Raw genomic sequence first — 19,811 nt, forward strand, 5'->3', positions numbered from 1 at the left:
GGGACAACTACCAGCCAGGAGCTTAGGGAGATTTATCGATCCAGTTTATTGTTGACAGCAAAAGCATTTCTCATCTGCCCGCTGTCAGGCAGGTGCCATGCTGTGTTCTTTATCTGCACAAGAAGTTTATTATACATATTTGAGCTGTACAGTATTAACAAACAGAAAAGTAAATGCATCCCACTCCTCCCAAGAGAAGCAAGCCCTCATGCACACTAGTAAATGTAGGGTTTGTTTACAGTTTGTTTCGATACCTCATTGCACTACAACATAAAGCTCTGGGGCTGTTCACTGCCTTCAGGTGTGCCTAGAGAGTCAGGCCCCAGAGGGAGCAAAGGATTTTGCTCTGGTATGACTGGAACTAGCCAAAGTGCATCCCCAGTTCTGTGTAGTGCACACCAGGCCACCACAAAGCCCTGGCTCCTGGGCAGAGAGGAAAGGAGTGCATGCTGTTTTCCTGGGGGCTCTGGGCAGCCCCTTTCCTGCTCTACAGAGCTCAGGAGCCAGCCTACCTCCTGATTTGAAGCCAAGTGAATCACCAGAGCATCACTAGGAGCCCTGAGCCTCTGCTTGCCCTCCCGGTAGAGCTGAGTCAGTGGCTGAGTGACACACTGCTTCCAGTCCCTGCTGGAGGCTGGTTGGTATGATCATGGCCTAGCAGAGAAGCAAGGCACTCATTGTCTCCGTGAAGGTTCTTTGACTGTCTTGCCGCAGAGAAGTCAGGCCAGGCTGTGTTCGGATCCGCTGTGTGAAGTGTTTCTCCTGCACAGATTATTCCGACATCTCTCTCCTGTCAATTGCAAGACTGAGCACAGAAAGCAAACTATAGCAGTGAAATATCTGAGGTTTAATTAAGGCCAACCCTGTTAAGCATCCCCTTTTTAGCATCACAATCCTCAGAGAGCTGTTGTTGTGAGATGCCATGGTAATATCTGATTTGCTGCCAGAGCTTAGACCATGCTGCTCTAAGTGCAGGGCGTGATGCGGGGCTTCATGGCAGGCTGTTTTAATAGGGTTCAGCTGAACAAGATCTCAATATCTCTATATGCGGAAATCAGGCCGGGTTTATCCCTTTAATGTTGCTAAAAGCACGCAGAAGACTTAGAAGCTGTGCATGCAGGGACCAAGCATGGTGGAGCTGCCAGTGCAGCCCTGTCACACCGTGCTGCAGGCAGCGGGTTGCAGAACTGCTGCTGGGACTCTGGAGCCTGACTTTCTTCCACAGGGAGCCTGTGCTGCATCCCTTAGAAGCAGCAACACTTCTGAGATGGTTTGAGCTGGGCAGGTTCAAGCTGAGCAGGGCCTTGTAATGGCCCTGAAGAGCTGGAGGGACCAGACAGGACATGGTGCCAACGCCTCCTGCATGGGAAAAGTGAACCTGGCTGCTCCAGAATGGCCCACTCTGCTGGGCCAGCGCTGGGGACCGGGCTGGGGACCTGCCAGGGCTGCAATGCAAGAGCCAGGCAATAAATCTGTGCAAGGATGAGAGCCCTGTTCTCCAGGGCTCTGCCTCAGGGAACTGCTGGTGGTGTCAGCCCTTGGCTGAAGCTGCGTCCCCTCCTGGATTGGGGCTGGGGGCAGTGAGATTGGAGCCCAGCAGCAGAAAGGCACCTGACGTCGGGTATGGCACCGGGGCTCCCGGCAAGGCGTCCTGCTTGGGATCCTGCTCCGGGTGCTTAGCACCCCAGAGCTGGGCACCTGTGCTAGCTCTGCCTCTTTTCCAGCCCTGCTGCTATCAGGTCCTGGCTCTGCAACCTTGAAATCCCGGTGCTGACTTGAACCTGACCTGCAAATGTGAAAGTGCAACAGGAGAACTGGAATGCCGTCCTGAATGCTTGTGCCAGAGCAAGGAGGGCCACGCGGGGCCATCAGCAGGGGGGCACGAGGAGCTGCCCGCAGCCTTCCTGCCCTCTGCCAGGGGCTGAAGGAACAGGGATGCTCCTGAGGTGTAGATGTAGCTGTAAGGTGTAGGCTGTAGGGTGAGGCCAGGCAGTGCATCCGGGGCGATGCTCTGGGGGAGAAGCGTGCAGCACCCCGGTGTGTCCTTCCATCCGCTGCAGCACGGGGCAAGGCGCTGGGAAGCAAATCGAGGGCAGCTGTGGAGGCCTGGTCCTCCCTCGTGCACCCCGGGCTTCACCAGGTTGGCCCTAACCGGAGCTGCACCTGCAGACAGACCCTCGTACCACGAGAGTTAAGAGGATGCAGAGCTGGAGACAATTTTTTTGGCTATTTCCATGTCTGATTTGGCAACCAGAAACCGCAGCTTCTTCCCTCCAGAGCGGATGAGGTCCACAGCACTGCAGAGCGACAATGGAGAGAGGTGAGTGCTGCATCTGTGGACCAGGGACTGCATCCTGAACCCCCCGATGACAGCAGCAGCCACACCGGGCTCATCTTCAGTCCCGAAATGTGCTCCTATGCTTTTTCTCCCCGTTCCCTCTTCCACTCCACCCCAAGCAGCTGCCTCCCCTATCTCTGACATCCCAGCCCTGCAGCAGGGTGTCACCCACCTTTGGTAATCGGCCCCGATGAGGCTGGTGCCGTTGACAGCCAGGATGCGGTCCCCGATGGCCAGCCTGCCGTCAGCTGCCGCGGGGCTGCCCTCGATCAGCGTGCGGATGTAGATGCCCGGGGAGCCCAGCGGTGTGTGCTGCTGGGAGGGAGGCAGTGAGCGAGCAGAGAGGACACAGGAAACCTGTGCTCCCCCCCTGCTGCCCTGCTTGGTTTTGCCACACATCGAAGGGTGGAGGAAAGCCCTCAGCTGAGTCATTTCCCTCCCCCCCATGGCTCCCTCCAGCTGCAGGGCAGCTGTGCTGGGCTCAGCAGGCAGCAACCCCGCAGCAGAGAGCTGTGAGAAATCACTCTGCGCCTCATTGTCCCCAGTCAAAGCTGCTTTGCTCTGTGCACAGCCATCAGCTTCGGTAATAAAGCGTCCCCTGCCACATGTGCCCCTACAGCTCCTGGCAGGGCTGTTGCTGTGCACTCACCAGGCCATCGATCAGCCCCATCCCCAGCCCCAGCGCTCCCCTCTCCAGCTCCACCACGAAGACGTAGCAGAAGTCATCGGTGGCCGAGCTGCGGCTGGAGGACTCCGGTGTGGGGAAGTCGTAGGGGGTTGGTGAGCAACCTGCCAGCAGGGAGACCACCAGGTTACCGCTCCAGCATTGCCCCACACCAGCTCTATTGAGGATTTTCCCCCAAAGCCAACCTGGGTTCTCCCTGCTGCTTCCCTGCTGGGACAGGTGCAGGGTGAGATGCTCCATGTGCTCTCCCCTGCCCAAGCACTGAAAATCCCCACAAGAGCCATATGTGCTGGAAAAGGGCACCCAACGTGGGGGTGCAGGCTCTGTCCCCCCTTCCCGCACCCCCTCAGGCAGTGTCGGCCCTCGGTACCTTCAGGGCTTCCTCCTTTGGTGCCGCTCATCCCGTTCCTCCGTGGGTCCTGCAGCCCCTTGGTTGTGCCCTGCGGGGACTCAGGGCCGGCAGAGTCGAAGTTCAGGGGGGTGGTGGGGGGTGTCAGCAGGCAGGAGGGAGCCGGAGGGGCCGGGCCTCTGCCCAGCTGCAGCTGCTGGAGCTTCTCCTGGAGCTGCTGCTCACCAGCAGGGTGCTGCCGGGGACACCCGTTGGTGGTTGTGGTGAGCAGGGGGGGCTCATCCGCCTCCAGCTCGGTGCAGCCCCCCGGGGTGCAGCGGCCTGATGGGGGGACAGTGCTCCCCGGGGTCATAACCGGGCTCGGGCTCACTTCCACCACTTCTGGCACGATGGGTGGCTCGCTCTTAGAAAGGAGAAAATTGCTCTGTGGGAACCTGGGTGGGCGGCTGTCACCCCATCAGTGCCCCCCACCACCCTGCAGTCAAAGCCTGAAAAATTTGCGTGCTGCTGGTGGCTGTGAGCATCCCCAGCACAGGAGGAGAATCCTGGTGGGAAAAGACCACTGAGATCCCCAAGTCCATCCCCAGCCCATCCCCATAACGACACCAAACCACCTCAGTGCCACATCCACGTGGTTCTGGAACACCTCCAGGGACCGTGACCCCACCACTCCCTGTTCCAACACCTGCCCGCTCCTTCTGAGAAGGAGCTTTCCCTGACCTTTGGAGGCACTGAGCACAGCCCATCGCTGCCGTGGGGGCTCTTGCTCTGCAGGCTCCAGAGGAAGTGGCGGATGTAGAGGAGGTGCCGGTAGATGTTATCATCCAACGTCTCCACCTCCAGGTCCACCTTGAAGCCCGCACTGGGCAGGACGATGGGCGGGTGGTTGTCAAAGGACTCCAGCACTGCGTCTGCAGGGCAGAGGCAGGGGATGGCAGGGCAGGCAGCTCCTGCCCCCCGGCCCCACTGCACCTCCCAGCAGCATCACTTGGGCACACAGGAAGGGCCCCACACCCTCCGAGCACACTTGCATCCTTCACAAGACCCCAGTGCCGTAGGATCATGGTTATCTGCGATGACCGCAGTTACCTACAAGACCCCTGTGGTTTGAAGGGCACTGCCCCTTGGGTCTGTCCATAAAACCTCACGGGTGACAGCAGCATGTGGGGCCGGGTGCTCACCAGGCTGGAAGGCGGCCGCGCTGTCCTCGTCCCAGGGCTGCCATGCTGCCACGCTGCCCACCTCCATCACCGCCTGGCACTGGCTCAGCACCCGGTGCAGCTGTGCGGGGCTCAGCGCTGGGAACTCAGCTCTCAGGGATGGCCACGTCATCTGGGCACGGAAAAGCGCAGGGGGTGAACACCATCCCATCGCCCCCGTCCCAAACCCAACCCAGCCAGCACCTCACCTGCAGCAGCTGGGAGCCGGGCATGGCCAGCAGGTTGGCCACACTGGCCAGCTTAGCGAAGAACTGCTGGGAGAGCTGCTCGAAGCCAGCACTGCGCAGCCACTCCAGCAGCAGCCGCACGCTGGCTCGCAGCTTCACGCCCTGCGACCAGTGGAAGCAGCCAAGAGAGGAGCCTGCGGGGCACAGCATGGGTTGAGGAATGGAACCCCCATGTTCAGCCAGAGACCCCAGGGTAGGGCTGCCTTACAGAACAAATCCAGATTGATGTCCCCATGTTAATGTCCCTAGCAGCTGTGACTCAGTGGCTGGACCTTGCCTGGCACTAATAGCGGCTGGGGCAAGGAGACTGCCATCCGGCAGGGCTGCTGTGATAATTAGGGCTAACGAGCACCACCCTGCTCCTCAATTACAAGGCAGGGTGCAGTGGTTCATTAGTGATAAGCTCTCTGTGGAGCAAACTGCTTTCAGACTGAAAAGGGTTGGGGATGGGGTTGGGATTGAAGATGAGGATAGGGTTGGGGTTGAAGATGGGTTTAGACGTGGGGATGCAGATATAGGTGGAGTTGACAATGAGTTTAGGTTTGGGGGTGGGGATGAGGATAGGGTTGAAGATGGGTTTGGGGATGAGAATGGGGTTGGAGTTGGGGATGAGGGCGGGGTTGGGGTTGGAGATGGGTTTGGATCTGGGGTTGGGGTAAATCCCTCCTGGAAATGGCAACCTTGGAGGGAGCAGCTGTGTCTGTGCTATGGGGACAGGGGACCTCTGCTTGGGAACAGCTTAACAAGAGCTGTTATAAATAGGCACAGCAAAAAAAACATGAAATGTGGCCCAAGCAGGATGCTGGGGACGGAGCACTTGAGAAAGTGAAGACGTGGGCTCAGCAGCCAGGTTTGTGCTTGGCTTCCCCATACCAGCATGGGACCTGCCCACCTCCAGCTGCTCAAAGCCCCTTCTCCCCAGGGGGCACTGCGGGGTCTCCAAGGGTCTGTCCCCAGCATCAGCCCAGCGAGGGAGAAGCAGGAGGAGGACAGGGACTGACCCTTATCCAGGAGCTGGTTGAAAAGCAGCGTGTTGGAGAAGAAGAAGAGGTAGGCGAACATCTGGGAGGTGATCTCAGGGTGCACCTCGTACTGCCGGAGCAGGTCCAGTGCCGCCTGGTAGATGAGCACCACGCGGCGTAGCTCCTCGGGCAGCGGTGGGGCCGCCCGCCAGCTCTCGCGGCTCTCATTCTGGAAGGGGTTGCATTCCAGCAGGGCCGGCAGCGAGACGTACAGACACTGCGGGGGGCAGAAGGAGCTGAGCGCTCACTGCAGAACCCAGCCCGTTTGTTTGCTTGGGCAGGAGCCCGGGTAGGAGAGCGGCACCTTACACCCATCCCTGCTGGGGCAGAGGGAGAGGCGAGCACGGAGCATCCCTGCACACAGACGCCTTTCTCCGGCCGCACACTGCGTGCTCTGTTCCCCACTGGCCCCGGGGCTGCCTTCCATCATGCCCTGAATCGCAGCATTATGCTCTCCCCAACACCTCCTCCCAAGCAGGGAAGCACACCGCGGTCATCCAATACTTTTCCTGGGCTGCGCCCAAAACTGAGGCACTTCAGCCCGAAGGAAAACATCTCAGTGTTGCAGAAGTCGAACAGCTCCTGCAGAACTGCTGGGGATGCTCGTGCCGCCGGCGGTGCCCCGGGGCACTGCGTACCTTGGAGATGTAATAGACACACTGCTGGAACGTGTACATGATCACCTCCTCCAGCACCGTCATCGCCTCCTCGCTGGCTGTGATGGTCGAGGAGAACAGAGACTCCTTGGAGCCTATGGGATGGAGGGGGAAATCGGGGAGCAAACCTGGCTCCATCTGATCTGCAGGCACCAAAACAGACCCGGACCCTGCAGGTCACTGCACCCCAGGTTCCCCCAGGGTGAGGTTACCAACTCTCCCAGGTTGGCATCAGCAGCGTGACACCCCCAAACAGGACAAAATTGGATTTGGAAGCTGATTTCCTCCCCTTTTCCCATTTTTTCCCTTTCATCTCGGGGGTACCAAGCACTGCCTGCAGGCAGGGAACAGCGGGGTCGAGGGGCCGTGGAGGGAGCAGCAGCCCCAGCACTACCTTTGACGTCCAGCTCCTCCTCCATGCTCTGGATGTAGGTGGGGGACTTCTGCTGGACGAAGTAGAGCACCTCAATGGCGTTGGACATCCAGAAGAGGATGTGCTGCAGGTCCGGCAGCAGGTCCGCAATGGTGAAACAGGACAGGGCAGCGGGGTCCTGGCTGAGAGGGGTGGGGGAGGACAGAGCGGGCGTTACAGCATCACTGCTCATTGCTGGGGGATTTGGGGTGAAAACAACCCAAAAAGCAGCGGAGAGCTTTTGCATCTCACTGCTGTGCTTTAGGAAAGCCCTGTGCAAGCAGCAAGCTGGGGGCTCCTGCTCTGCAGGATAGGCTTTGTCGGTACCACTTCTATGGGGGACCCCAGTGATTGATCCAACCCATCTGCAGGGATTGCTGCAGAGATCTCCTCAACAATTATGTGCTGCTGCTGCTGCCAGTTCTGGTGGTTAAATGCAGCCTGCCCAGCACTGGGCTGTTCCAAAATAAAGCAAAACAAATAGAAAGCAGCTGGGATGTTTCTCAATGGCTGAACCACTTTTTCCTGCTGTAGCAAAGGGCTGGGAGCTCACCCTAAAGGAGACCTCAGCGCAAGCACTGATGGTTTCTCCAGATGCTGCTTTGGAGCCTGGAATTTGGGACTGGCAGCGGGGCCAGTGGCAAAACAAGGATAGATAGAGATTCATGGGATTTAGCAGGAAAATGCCGTGTGCGTCTGTGCCGGCGGGCTGGGTGGGTGCAGCGGGGTAGGGGGGAGAATTGGGCTGAATTCCCCCGGTTCTAGGGCAAAGCGAGGAGGGTGGCACTTACTGCTGGGATTGCTTCTCGGCCAGCTCCCGGGTGCGGTCCTGGGCAGGGAGAGAAGGAGAGAGCACAGATGGTGACTGCAGGCATCGGTACACATGGGGACCGGGGTGGGAGCCGAGGGGAGTCCCCGTTGTCCCACCCCCCGATGCCAACTGACCCACACTGTCCTCTGGATCATTTTGGCCGCTTTGAGCAGCAGCTGCCCGAAGTCCCCAGGCTGGAAGCTGGTGGCCGAGTGCTGGATGCAGAGGCACAGCAGAAAGGCGGGGGTCAGCTTGTGGTCGTCCCCCCCCGGCTCAATCAGCGTCATGATGCGTCGCAGCAGCACGTCCTCAGCCTCCGGCTCAAACTCCAGCTGCAGCCTCCTGCGGGGAGCCCTGGGGCCGTCGCTGGGCTCAGGGCTCTGTCGGTTGGCACTGGGCCCCTCCTGCTCTTTCAGCAGGCTGCCGCACGTCCCACATACAGGAGGGCTCTCGGGGTGCAGGGCCCGCAGCCTCAGCAGGGTCTGTGCCGGCAGCGGTTGTGCCTTCATGGGGTCCTTGTAGAGCAGCAGGTAGTAGAGCCCGAGGGACAGCAGGTCCCCGTGCCGCAGCACGACCGGCCGGGTCACCGCGGAAAAGTTCACGGAGACGCCAGCACCGGCGATGGGCTCCAGCACCAACTTCTCCTCCGAGCGGTGCCACGATGCTCGCAGCCTCCTGATGGTGCAGTGCAGGGGCAGGATGTCCGGCGCCGACAGGCTGATGCTGGGTTTGCTCGCCTGCGTCCTCTGGCCCACCGTGTGCTGCTCGCGGTTCAGCAGGTACACCAAGCTGTCCTGCGAGCGGGGGCACGCGGCGTCAGCGCGGTCTGTGGCCTCCTGCCACCCCCACGCCTGGCCTTGGCAGAACCACGGTTCTCCCTTCATTTGTTCCTTGCACCGATGGCGAGCTCGTGCGGCACAAAAAGCGTGGGCGGTGCAGCCAGGACCCGCGTGCACCCCACTGCTCCTGCACCCCGATGTGCAAACGTGCAGAGCAGCGAGCCCCAAAACCGGGGCTGATAAACGGGCACCATAACTTTGGGCTTGTAATAGACGGGGCTGCTCTGGGCAGAAGGAGCCCTCCCTCCAACTGCAGCTGTGCGCTGAGAGGGGCCCCCTGAGCAGGTTGGTGTTTGGGGGCTGCCCCCATCTACCTGCAGACCTGCAGCAATGCACACCACTGCCCCATGCCTCAGTTTCCCCAGCTGCATTAGCGCAGGCAGAGGAAGGCTGCAGCGCTGGTGTCACGCTGGGACAGAGCTGGAAATCTCGGACTAGCTAGATATTCCACCTGGACAAAACAACCATTAACCAAAAGAGCCGTCCCAGTCCTTTCCAGTTCTCCCAGTGCCTGCTGGGCAGGGGAGAGGAGGCTCCCAGACGCGCTGTCTCGTACCACCCCTCATTACATTTACCAGTAACGAGGCAGCCAGACGGGGACGGGGCAGCGCTCAGCACCATCCTGCAGAACCGGCTCTGCACTGCACCGGGGCAGGGACGCTGCTGGGGGGCTTTTCTGGGGCGTCTCTCCTCCAGCCCTACAGCCACATCCCCAACCTGCCCCGCAGCCGGGCAGGACAGACTGCACCCCCCAACCCCACAACTCATTTTCCTAAGGATGCTCTTTCGCCCTCCCCTCCCCCAGGAAACACCGGCCATGCACCAAGCTCCCCATCCCCATAGGCTTTAGGAGCGTGGCATAAAAAAAAAAAGAAAGAAAGAAAGAAAGAAAAAATCAAAGGGAAGGGAAGGGAAAAAAAAAATCAAAACAAAAGAAAGGTTGGCGGGGTGGCGAGCGCTGCGCGGTGCTTACATGCTGCTGGCTGTAGCCCTGCAGGAGCAGGAGGTGCGGGGAGTGGTAGAGGGAATACCGCATGCTGCTCCCGCTCCGCTCCTCGGGGCCGCGCAGCGCGGGGCAGTGCCGCCGGAGCTCCTCGTCCCGCGGGCGGCCCAGGCTGCTCTCGCTGAGGCTGCGCCGTAAAGCTGGGGGGGTGCCGAGCCGCTTAGCGCCCGCCAGCACCCGCATGGCCCCCCGCGCCCGGTGCCGCTGCAGCTTCCGCGCTTGGGCGTTGATGCCTGCGGGGGGAGAGATGCGCCGCGCTCAGATCCGCTGCTGGACCGGCAGCATCCCGCATCCCGCATCCTGCTGCGGTGGGGAAGGAAGGCAGCATCGGAGCGCACCCCCACCCTCCCCCACCCCCCGGAGTGATGTCCCCCAAGAGCGGGGAGTTTTGTGCTCCCTCGATACCAAAAAGAGGGACCCGCAGCCCGCCCTCCCCCCCCCATGTCCCCACTGACCGCGGGGCAGCCGGGGAGCTCCGCATCCACAGCATCCCCCTGCGCTGCCGGAGGAAAGCGGGGCTGGAGAGAAAATTAGCCGAATTTTGGGGAAGAGAAAAAAAAAACGCAAAAATAAGAGCCTGGATGCTGCCTTGTGGCAAGAAGCGGGGCTGAGAGCCCCCCCAGCCCCCAGGGAAGCAGGCAGGGAGCTGCGAGCCGCAGAGCAGCCGCAGGACCCAGCGCTCAGCACCTTCCCCCGAGCAGCGCTGGCTGCAAAACGAATGGGATTCGGAGCAAATGAGCGGAGAGCCCTAAGGCAGCAGCTTCTCCAGACCCATAGGGGGGTTCCTATGGGACCCCCCCGTGCTGCCAGCCGGGCTTTAGCCCTGCAGCAGCAAAAGGATGAAGTTGTAGGGTCGGTGCTCGTATCTCTGCATTAGAGAATGGCAGAATGGAGGGTTTGGGGACAGCCAGAGGGATTTGGGGACGGCAATGCACAGAGCCTGGGGCTGCTTAAAGGGACACTCGTAAGCCAGAGCCCGAAAACAAACCTGTCATCTGCCTTATTTGGTGAGGAACGGGCTGCCGGCACTGAAATACATTTCTCTGTTTGTTTGTTTTAAGTCGAGCACTCCTTTGGTGGGAAAATGATAGGGATGGGGAGGAGGGGGAGAAGGAGGAAATATCCCCCAGAGTTGGCACGCTGTGGGACTAGGGCACAGCATGGCCACAGCCACTGCCAAGAGGGGGACGGACCCTTCCCCATGCCCCCATTAAAGGGCAGCGGGGTCTGTCGTGCTGCACTGCAGATATGAAATGTGGGGGTGCCACGAGTGTGGGAGCAGAGCTCCGAGGGTGCCCCGTGTCACCCCGCTGCCTGGCCCCAAATGGGGACAAGGGGTGGCACTGGTGCAGCTCCTCACCCCGGGGGGCTCAGAGTCCCCCCGCCATCACCACTCCCTTCTCTGAGTGCAGTAAGCATTGTGCTTGCTTTGCATAGGAAACCCACGGAGGAAAAAGTTGTGTTTTCACTGCCCATAGAGCCCCCGTCACCAGCTCCCCTCAACCCCGGAGCTGCGATGGAAAGATAAACACAGCTCTTTTCCTGCACGAGACAAAGCCCATCCATAAGCCAAGGTATGTCCCTGGCCCTGCAGCAGTGCTTTCTCCTGCCCAGAGGTTGCAGGTGATCCCACCCAATGGGGGCTGCTCCCCCCAAACCCACCCCACATCCTGGGCTAAACCTGCTGTGTTTGCTGCATGGGATCTCTGCGGGCTCTGCCTCTTTTTCAGCCTAGGGAAGAGGTGCCCTGCTCCTGGCTGGGAAACGAATCAGTCAGCACATAAATAACTGCAAGGGACGCAGGAAAGATTTGTTTCTAATTTAGGGCAAACGCCCTTTCTGATGTCGATTGCTAGGCAGCCCCTGTAGGGAACGCTCCCCGGCTGCAGTTGTGCCGAGGTGCATCAAAGCCACAACCTCGGTGATACCCAATGGAGCGTGTTGTAGGGGGAGAGGTTTCATGCCCACGGTTTGCACGTGGTTCGGTCTGCAGCTTTGCAGGGAAGCCCCACCAGCTCGAGGCACAGCTTGCAATGGGGTGCCTGGGAGGAGCCAAATGCTGCGTCCCCGCTTTGTGATGCTCTGCCTCCCAGCTGCCCCACATCGCTCCCTGAAAGGAGCAGGGCTGAGCCAAGCCTCGCTTCCCACATTGCTGCTCCACCTGCGCTGCTGAGGAACGGTGCCAGAGGCACGCACCTCCCTCCCCCCTGGGAAGCAGCTAATAAACTAATTAGGATAATGGGTAACCGAGCAGATAAAACTCTTAAGCCATTTGCTAACAGGTCACCAGTGGGTGTGGGGCCTTTCCCCTGGCTCAGCAGCAGTGCCCCATTGCAAGGCTCTGTGTGGGGGCATTTCCCTATGGGTATATCCCTATGAGTCCCACTCAGCAACGCTCTGCTTTCCTCCCAGGCAGCCACCAGCCCCATCTCCTTTTATTTTTGCACAGAAGCCACATTTTCCACGCCATTGCCCTGCTGCCCTGGGCACACAGCTGATGCTCAACAAGGGGATGTGAGGGTGGTGGCAGGGTGACCCTGCTGGTGGCACTTGTGGCCCCCACCGCACCAGGAGCTGCATTTCTCTTTGAGGTGCTGCTGGGAGAGTGGGGAGCAGGTGCTTTGCATCCTTGGGGCAGTGCACCAGCATGGGGTGAGGTTGGGGCCAGGCCCCGCTGAATGGGACAGCAGCAGAAGTGAGGTTTTATCAGGACATCCGACAAGCAGATAGCATAAACAACTGCAGGTAGGGATCTTTGTCTCAGAAAAGCCTGGCCGGCTGCAGAAAAGGTTTTTAAAAAATAAAAACACCAGAAATGAGGGCAGTGCCCTCCCCACAGTGCCCGGGTTGAGGTGCGAGTGCTGCTGCTCCTGTCCCAGCTGGGGACGATGGTTGGTGTCACCTGGAGCTGATGTCACCTCGAGCTCATGCTGGCAGCCTCTGAAGAGCCATGGCACGGCTCTCGCACCACGTGCAGCCACATCTGACTGGGAGTTTAGCACTTAGGTCTTGCCCTGTTTTCTATTTAAAAACTGTTTTTTCTTTCTTTAGAGCCACCGCTCTTCCAAAGCACGTAGCATCGCATTGATCCCTGCTGGAGAAGAGAGGGGCACCCTGACCCCCAGGTGCACGGCAGTGGCCCCTGGCACCTGCAAGGACGAGAGGTGATGGCCTCAAGTTGTGCCATGGGGGCTCAGGTTGGATATTAGGGAAAAATTTCCCTAATATCTGGTACTGCTGCCCAGGGAGTGGGGGGGTCACTGTCCCTGGAAGTCTTCCAGAACTGTGGAGATGTGGCACTGAGGGACATGGTTATGGGCATGGTGGGATGGGTTGGGCTTGGGCTTTGGGATCTTGGAGCTCTTTTCCAGCCTTCATGATTTTATGCCACAAGTGGGCATTTGCAAGACCCTAACCCAGCTGGGGTCCCAAATTCCCCATGGAGTACCAAGCACTGACGTAACCTAAGAGCACTGCTGCCAAAACACGGCTCCTGTCCCCACCACCACCCCAACCCAAACACCCCAAAGCCGCAGCCCCTGACCTGCGGTGGTGGTGTCCACATCCCTGGCCGCCATCTCCTCTACCTCCGCCCGCCGCCGCAGCTCCAGCCGTCGTGAGAATCCCTCCCGGGGCTTCCACAGGTCCTGGATGAGCAGCGGCTTCTCATGGTCCCCGAGAACCCTCAGCCCCTCAGTCTGCCACCGCTTCTCGGGTCCTTCGAACCTCCCGATGACGTCGCACAGCGCGTACTGCCCGGCATTCAGCTGGCTCAGCCCATAGCGCTCCAGGGCCTCCTTCACCAGCTCCCGTGCACCCGAGCTGCCCGTGGCCAGCACGCTCTTGTAGTTGGTGCCCGCGCAGATGTTGCCCCCAAAAATCTTGAGGATGCCAGGGGCTGAAAGTTGGGTGGAGAGCTCGGCCGGGTCATCCCCATCTGGGAAGGCGGAGGTGGAGCTGCGGTCCTTGTAGCTCAGCGTCCGGTACAGGACCTGGGAGAAGAGACGGCTCTGGCGCTTCAGCCGGCTCTTGGATGGCGGAGCCATGGTGGAGGAGGATCCATAGAACATCGCGCGGGACGTCGTCACGGGCAGCGGCTGGGAACAGGGAAAGGGAGAGATCAGGGGTGAGCGTGGCAGCCGCCCCCCGAGGGATGGGGACGGGCTGCAGAGGTGATGCTGCGGCTTCCTCAGGGCAGCAGCGAGGGATGGAGGTTTGGAGGATCCCCTTGGTGCAGCCCAGCAGTCAGCTCCTCCGCGCTGCACAGACACCGCGGGATGGATCTGTCCCAGAGAGGTTAATTTCCACCGTGTGCATTGCGAGGTCCCTCCTGCCCGAGCGCATGCTCGTCTGCACGGGGAGGAGAGCAGAGCCCAGCAGCAAAGTGGGACCCACGGAGCCCAGCCTGGGTGGGAGCCAGCGCTTCAGAGCCACTTTCTCTAACGAGTTCGTGGAGCAATCCCATTTTTTAGAGGTGAAATGGAAAGCTCGAGCGCAAATTGAATTACTCTGAGGTCACTGCTAAATGCTTCTGCTCACCGAGAGGCACAGGGAGAAAACGGGCTCTAATTGGCCTTTCTATAAACATCCTTGCTCCGGCAAATCCTTTGGCTGCTGCTGGTTTGCAGAGGACGTTAAAGCACACGGCAGCATGGCCGAGCGCAGTGCCTGAAATGTGCGTTTGTTGTCCACCTCCACTGGAAAAAGCACATGGCTGGGGATGTGGGTGGCTCTGCATCTGCTCAGCAGGAGCCAGTTCGGAACAGCCCCAGCACTATGAGCAGTGATGCCAGCCCTGGACGGCCTCCATGCTGCCATCTAATTCAGGAAGAAAAAGCGTCTCTGCTGCTAATGCAAGAGGTCACCTTCTCACTAGGAACAGCCTTGCTGCTGCGCACAAAGGATTTCTGTGGGGCAGGGACCTCCCGGGGCCAGGAGAGCCTGGAGTGCTGCAGATGGGGAAACTGAGGCACCAGCGAGTGCTATGGCTGCAGGATGAGCCTGGGAGGCTGCTGCACCCCTGGTCACCCCTCTCACCCCTAGGGACATCCCAGTGTCATCGGGTCTGGCTCAGCTTTGTGCTTCTTCACAGCCCTCTGGCCCCAAAAGCCTTGCTGGGTCTGAGCTCCTATTCCCCCTTTCCAGCTGGGGAAACTGAGCAGGGGCAGGGCTGGAGCTGCAGCTCCCCCATATCAGGGGCTGCTCCTGCCTTGGCCGACCCTTTGTGTCAATGTGTGACACCCCTGGGGTGCTTGGGCAGATCCCACCTGGGAGCAGGACAGGGCACCCCCAAAACCCCGACTGCCGCATGCAGGAACTGCTGCGAGCAAGGATGCAGGAGATAAACCTTTGCCACTGAGCCACTGGGTCAGGTGGGCAGATTTAATCTCCTCTGCCCTGCACTACCAAGAGCACGGAGGGAAACCTTGCAACATCTGCTGCCGTGAGGTCACTCCTCCATGCCCACATGGCAGGCGGGTCCCTGCCTCTTTCAATTTGGTATTTATAGCACTGCTATTTTCCTGCTCTTTCTATCAGACACAGCTCCTGCAGAGAGCAGGGGCAGTGGCTTTTCACAGAATGAATGCTTGGAAAAATGCAAAGCCCAGACTGAGACGAGCCCCTCGAGTGCTCATCTGCTCAGCACCCAGAGCAGCAGTGAGGGGAGCCCATCGGGACCAGCCCACCTGCACAACCCCTGCCTGCCCCCAGACTGGGGTGACTGCACATCTCCCTGCTCTCATGGGACATCACACCCAAGCCAGCTCGTTCTGTGCTCCTTCTGCAGTGCTGTGACAAAAACCTTTGGCATCCATGTGGCCCTTCCACCAAGCAGACATCCCAAGGGTCCCGCTCCTCCCGCTGCCCATACCTTGCCATCCTTCTCACGGGCTCGCTGCCCTTCCATCCGTCTTCCTCCTCAGCATGGGCCTCCCCTCAGCACACATGGTCCTGGCACACATCTGTCTGTAGGAGGAAGAGGAGGAGCAGTCATGGGCTGCTCACAGACACCACAGTGCTCCCCTCTGCTCTGGGGGCTCAGAGATGCCATGCACCACAGGAGATGTGCAGCACCGCTGACCCACCTGCACCCCCAACAGCTTCATTCCCCCTTCCTTCAAAGCAAGCTTGTGCTGCAGGTGATGGCTGCTGGACCCGTGCAGGAAGGATGCTGCACCCCCAGGGTCCGGTGATGGGCGGATACCCGTCACCCATGGATGGGATATCCCAGCCCAGCCCCAAGCTCAGAATCCATCTCAGCAGGAGGAGAGCTGGAGGAAATCCAGCTATGGACAGCAAAGAGAGCAGGGAGAGAACAGTGAGAGGAGAAGTGGGATCAGAAAGGGAAGGCATGAAGGAGATGGAGGTTACAGGACTGCTGCTGATCCCAACTGCTTCCCCCAAGCCCATGCATTCCTGGGGACACCCATGGGTGCACAATGGGTCCTGCAGCCAGAGCCCGATCATATGCCCATCAGGATTTATTTCTCCTCAATCTTGGCCCAGGATCTTGGGTTTTTTCTGCTGAAGATTGAGGAGAGCCACCAAGCAGCGTCCCCTTGCTCTCCTTAGTGCAGATCTGCAGGAGTGGGACTGGCAGGAACCAAACATGCAAGGGAGAAGCTGCACCCGCAGAGTGATTTCATGGGTGTTATTGGAAGGAGACAGCAGGGCATGAGATAGGGCTGCAGAAAAGGGCCCGCAGCCACTGAAGACTAAAGCACCACCCTATTAAATGCCCTGGCCAGGGGCTGGGAGCAGGCTTGACTCAACCCAGCACTGGACTATGGGAGAGCCCTCTGCCAGGTGCTGGTTGGGATGCACACCAAGGGGGGCTGCTCCCCCCGCCTCCCACTGCTGCTGTGATTAATCACTCCCGCTGCTTAAATATTTATGCCTCCTTTCCAGCGTGTCTGGCTTTGGCTGCCAGACATTGATTCTTGTCATGCGTAGCTCCGTGCAATTAACGAGCTGTTGGCCACCACCTATTTTCTCTCCTGCGAGAATGTTTGGATGCTCCAATCGAGCCCCATCCACTCTGAATTGATGAGAAGTGGGCAGAGCAGGGGTTGTTCTCATCCCCGACTGTAGGGTGCTTTCTGCACCCCTCCCCCAAGCAGATGCAGGAGCTGCTTTTGGCCGCTGCAAGCCCAAATCCAGGTCTGACAGTGCCACGCCATGGGGCTCGGACTGATCCCTTCCCACCAAAGCCTTTCTGTGATGAGATACAACGTGTTCACGCTGCAAATGACCTTTCTGTTTGTTTTTCCAGAGCAAAATTGTCATTAATGTGAAAACTCCCAGTTCTCCAGCACAGAAAGGCGGGCAGACACACAGCCCCAGCAGCTCCTGCAGGACACGGGCTGCGCTCACCCCAACACGTCAGGGACAGGGAAACATGGAAAGCTCCGCTTGTTATTTTTGGGCACAGAAAGATTTCCCTTTCCCAGCCCACTGTTGTTGGGATGCTTTTTGTTGGCCCGGTTTTGTCCAAGCTATGAGCACTGCGCTCTGTGTGAGCCATAGTTTTCCCAAAAACCATTTCTATCTCCTCCCAAACAAGCGATCAAAGCACCGAAATGCTGAGGGCAGGGCAGCAGGCAGCAGTGCCCAGCAGTGAGATCTGCTCTGATAACCGCCTTCCAAACAGATGGGGTATATTTAATGTGGGCTTTCTTGATGCTGGATAATGCCACCTCTAAATACCGGACTGGAGCGACTTTTCTAATGCCACAGAGTGCAGATTTTTGCAGGAGTATCACCTCGCCTAACTCAAACACCTCGCAAAGCCCTACTACAAGGGAGCTGGCTCTCTGGATGTCAGGGGCGGAACCACTTCTGCTCATCAGGCGCTATTTTCCACACGCCACGTCGGGTGGCAGGAATGTCTTCCCGGTGCTGAGGTCTTTAATCAGCCCAGGCCCAAACTAGATCCCTCCTCCTGCCCGGGGGTTGGGATTGGGCCCATCAACCTGCAGCCAGCAGCTCACCATCGCTATTACAGCACTCTGTCGCTATCAGCAATGTCCCCAGGGCACAGCACTGCCCACGCGTGTGCATCGCATACGGGCAGTGAGGTTCCAGCTGTGACCATCCCAGAAGGGCTATTTGCCCAGAGCCCTGTTTGAAAATGTTCCCTTTTTTAAAAATTCTTTTAATCTTTATTTTTATTTTATTTTTTAATGGAAATCACGCCGACTCGCAGCCTCCGTACAGTGGGAACGGCTGCAGCCTGGATGCTGTGGGGAGGGAGAGGCCGCCCCGGCACTGCAATGTGGAACAAATTAGAACTCAGAGAGCAGAGGAAATGAGAACAGCCCGGTGCTGGCGCGCGCTGCCTGGCTGCAAACCTCTGCAGATCCCCTTCCTGCAGCCCAGTGCTACGGCCCACGCCCTCCCTGGAGAACCCCTGCACCCCCTCCCCAAAACGCAGGACCCAATCTCTGCTTTGCAGCCCGGCTTGTTGTTGTGTGAGTTTTTATCTGCCTAATCTGGGGCCAGGCTGGTAATGTCAGCGCCAGCCCACTGCTGTCCTGAGCCGGATCAGTGCGGGTAAACTCCTTACAGCGTTATTATTAGCAGCACTGCTCCACGATGGCACCCGGACCCCAGCCCAGGGCTGCAGCGATGGGACAGCTAACAGCCAGCCCTTCCTAAAGGCAGCGACAGCTTCACAACCAAATTATAACAATTTGGGACCTACAGGAGGAGGCCTTGTAGCACCTCCCTTTTTTCTCCTCGCTTTTTATTTTTATCCTCCTTTTGCAGGGTCTTTTAAGCCGCCAACGTGCGCCAGCTCTCCGGTACCAAGTCCCAGTGACCGCCCTCTGCCTGTGCAGCTCTATTCACACGCACACCCAAAAAACATTTCACAAAGCACGTCTGCTTTCCACTGCCTTCCAAGCAGCCGAGTCGCAGCAGGCAGCCTAATTATGAGACCTTAGCGATATATTTTTTTTTTCTAGTGATAATTAACTGGTCCTGGAGAGCACAGAAAATAAGCACTTCCCCAGCAAGTAGCAACCTCCCCTGAGTTTTCTCTGCTAAAGTTATAACTCAGCAAGAAACCTCTCCAGCCTGCTGGGACGCACAGCATCCCCAGACCCTCTGCCAAGGCTTTGGGATGCCACCACGGTGCCAAACAGCTGCGTGCAGGCACAGTAACGTGTGTGCAACACCAAGGAGCGCAATTCCAACGGGGGCAGGATCCCACAGGGCACGGGGAAGGGAGAAAGCTCCCGAGGGGCGAGCGGAGGACGGATCCCGCGGGGCAGGCAGTGGGACAGGGGGCTCAAAGGGGAGAGGGGTCCCAAAGGGTGTTGCGTTAGGATGAGGGTGACAAGGCGCTGCGTCCCATGGCACAGCCCTCCCGCGCCCGGTGCGGTTCGCAGGGCAGGTTTGGTCTCCAGTGGCAACCAGGAAAGCCTCGACTCTCGCCTGCCCTGCTCTCCCGAAGGCTGCATCCAAACGGCCCCATCGCAGCGGGGTCCCGGCGGCTCCATCCCAGAGACAACAACGGGGACAAGCGAGGGATCCGCGTTTGTGCGGAGGGACGGGGGTCGGCTGTCCCGGCGATGCTAAACCCCCCTTCAAAATACCGACGAAATAAAATACAACCAGTGATCATAAAGAAACAAGGCGCCCCGCCGTCCCGCTGTCCCCCCGGCGGAAGGTACTCACCCGGCGCAGCCCCGGAGGTGCGGTGCGGAGCGGTGCGGTGCGTGCGGGGCCGGGGCGGAGCGGAACGGAACGGAACGGAACGGAACGGAGCGGAGCGGCCCCACCGCGCCACCCCGCGGCCTCCGCTGCCCCAGCAGCGCCCCGAGCAGCGTCCCCAGGCGGGCGGGGTGATGGGGTCGGGCGTGGGGACGAGCTCGGCAGCGTCACAGCCCCAGGGGAGCGCGGGGAGCAGCGGGACGGCGCGAGGGAGAGGGCAGCGTGTGGGTGCGCGGGGCGACTGCGGGGCGCGGATGGGGCCGAGCTGTGCCCGCAGGAGCTGGCGGTGACGCAACGGGGGACGGGGGTTCCCTTTGGGATCCAAACTCGACTGAGTGACTTTCTCCCTTCCCAAGCGGGCTGAGCCCAGGGGATGCCGGGGCCAAGTGCGCCCCGAGGTGTGTCGGCGCTCAGCGCTCCATCGCTGCGCTCGCTGCTCTCACCGCTGAGTGATGCTGTTCAGGGCAAGCTGGACCGAAAATGGGTTCATTTCCTTAGATTTTGGGAAACTCGTTCTGACTTGACACACAGG

General features: G+C 59.4%; 1 protein-coding gene across 2 annotated transcripts; it reads right to left on the reverse strand.

Moving 5' to 3' along the window:
- Positions 28 to 19,387, reverse strand: RADIL (Rap associating with DIL domain). Of its 2 annotated transcripts, none has more exons than XM_021410996.1 (16): positions 19,244 to 19,387; positions 15,435 to 15,529; positions 13,107 to 13,659; positions 9,533 to 9,795; positions 7,855 to 8,514; positions 7,701 to 7,738; positions 6,892 to 7,052; positions 6,480 to 6,592; positions 5,821 to 6,058; positions 4,781 to 4,953; positions 4,554 to 4,704; positions 4,093 to 4,283; positions 3,394 to 3,775; positions 2,988 to 3,127; positions 2,511 to 2,650; positions 28 to 2,297 (listed from the first exon to the last, which is right to left on the reverse strand). In XM_021410996.1, exons 2-16 carry the CDS (start codon positions 15,468 to 15,470, stop codon positions 2,192 to 2,194), a joined length of 3,345 nt encoding a protein of 1,114 aa, XP_021266671.1. In that variant the 5' UTR covers positions 15,471 to 15,529; positions 19,244 to 19,387; the 3' UTR covers positions 28 to 2,191. The 2 variants fall into 2 exon arrangements, with proteins under 2 accessions (XP_021266671.1, XP_021266670.1); XM_021410995.1 differs by having other exon boundaries at positions 2,511 to 2,653.

This window comes from Numida meleagris, chromosome 13 (genome assembly GCF_002078875.1).
Source record: "Numida meleagris isolate 19003 breed g44 Domestic line chromosome 13, NumMel1.0, whole genome shotgun sequence".
Classification (NCBI taxonomy): domain Eukaryota; kingdom Metazoa; phylum Chordata; class Aves; order Galliformes; family Numididae; genus Numida; species Numida meleagris.

Excerpts from the sequence above, each read along its gene's own strand:
- RADIL (XM_021410995.1), bottom strand. The coding sequence starts at position 15,470 with ATGGAAGGGCAGCGAGCCCGTGAGAAGGATGGCAAG. Across the intron at positions 7,739-7,854 it reads TGATCCAGAGGACAGTGTGG|GACCGCACCCGGGAGCTGGC; the intron begins GTCAGTTGGCAT and ends CTCCCTGCCCAG. Across the intron at positions 2,654-2,987 it reads TGGGGCTGATCGATGGCCTG|CAGCACACACCGCTGGGCTC; the intron begins GTGAGTGCACAG and ends CCTCCCTCCCAG.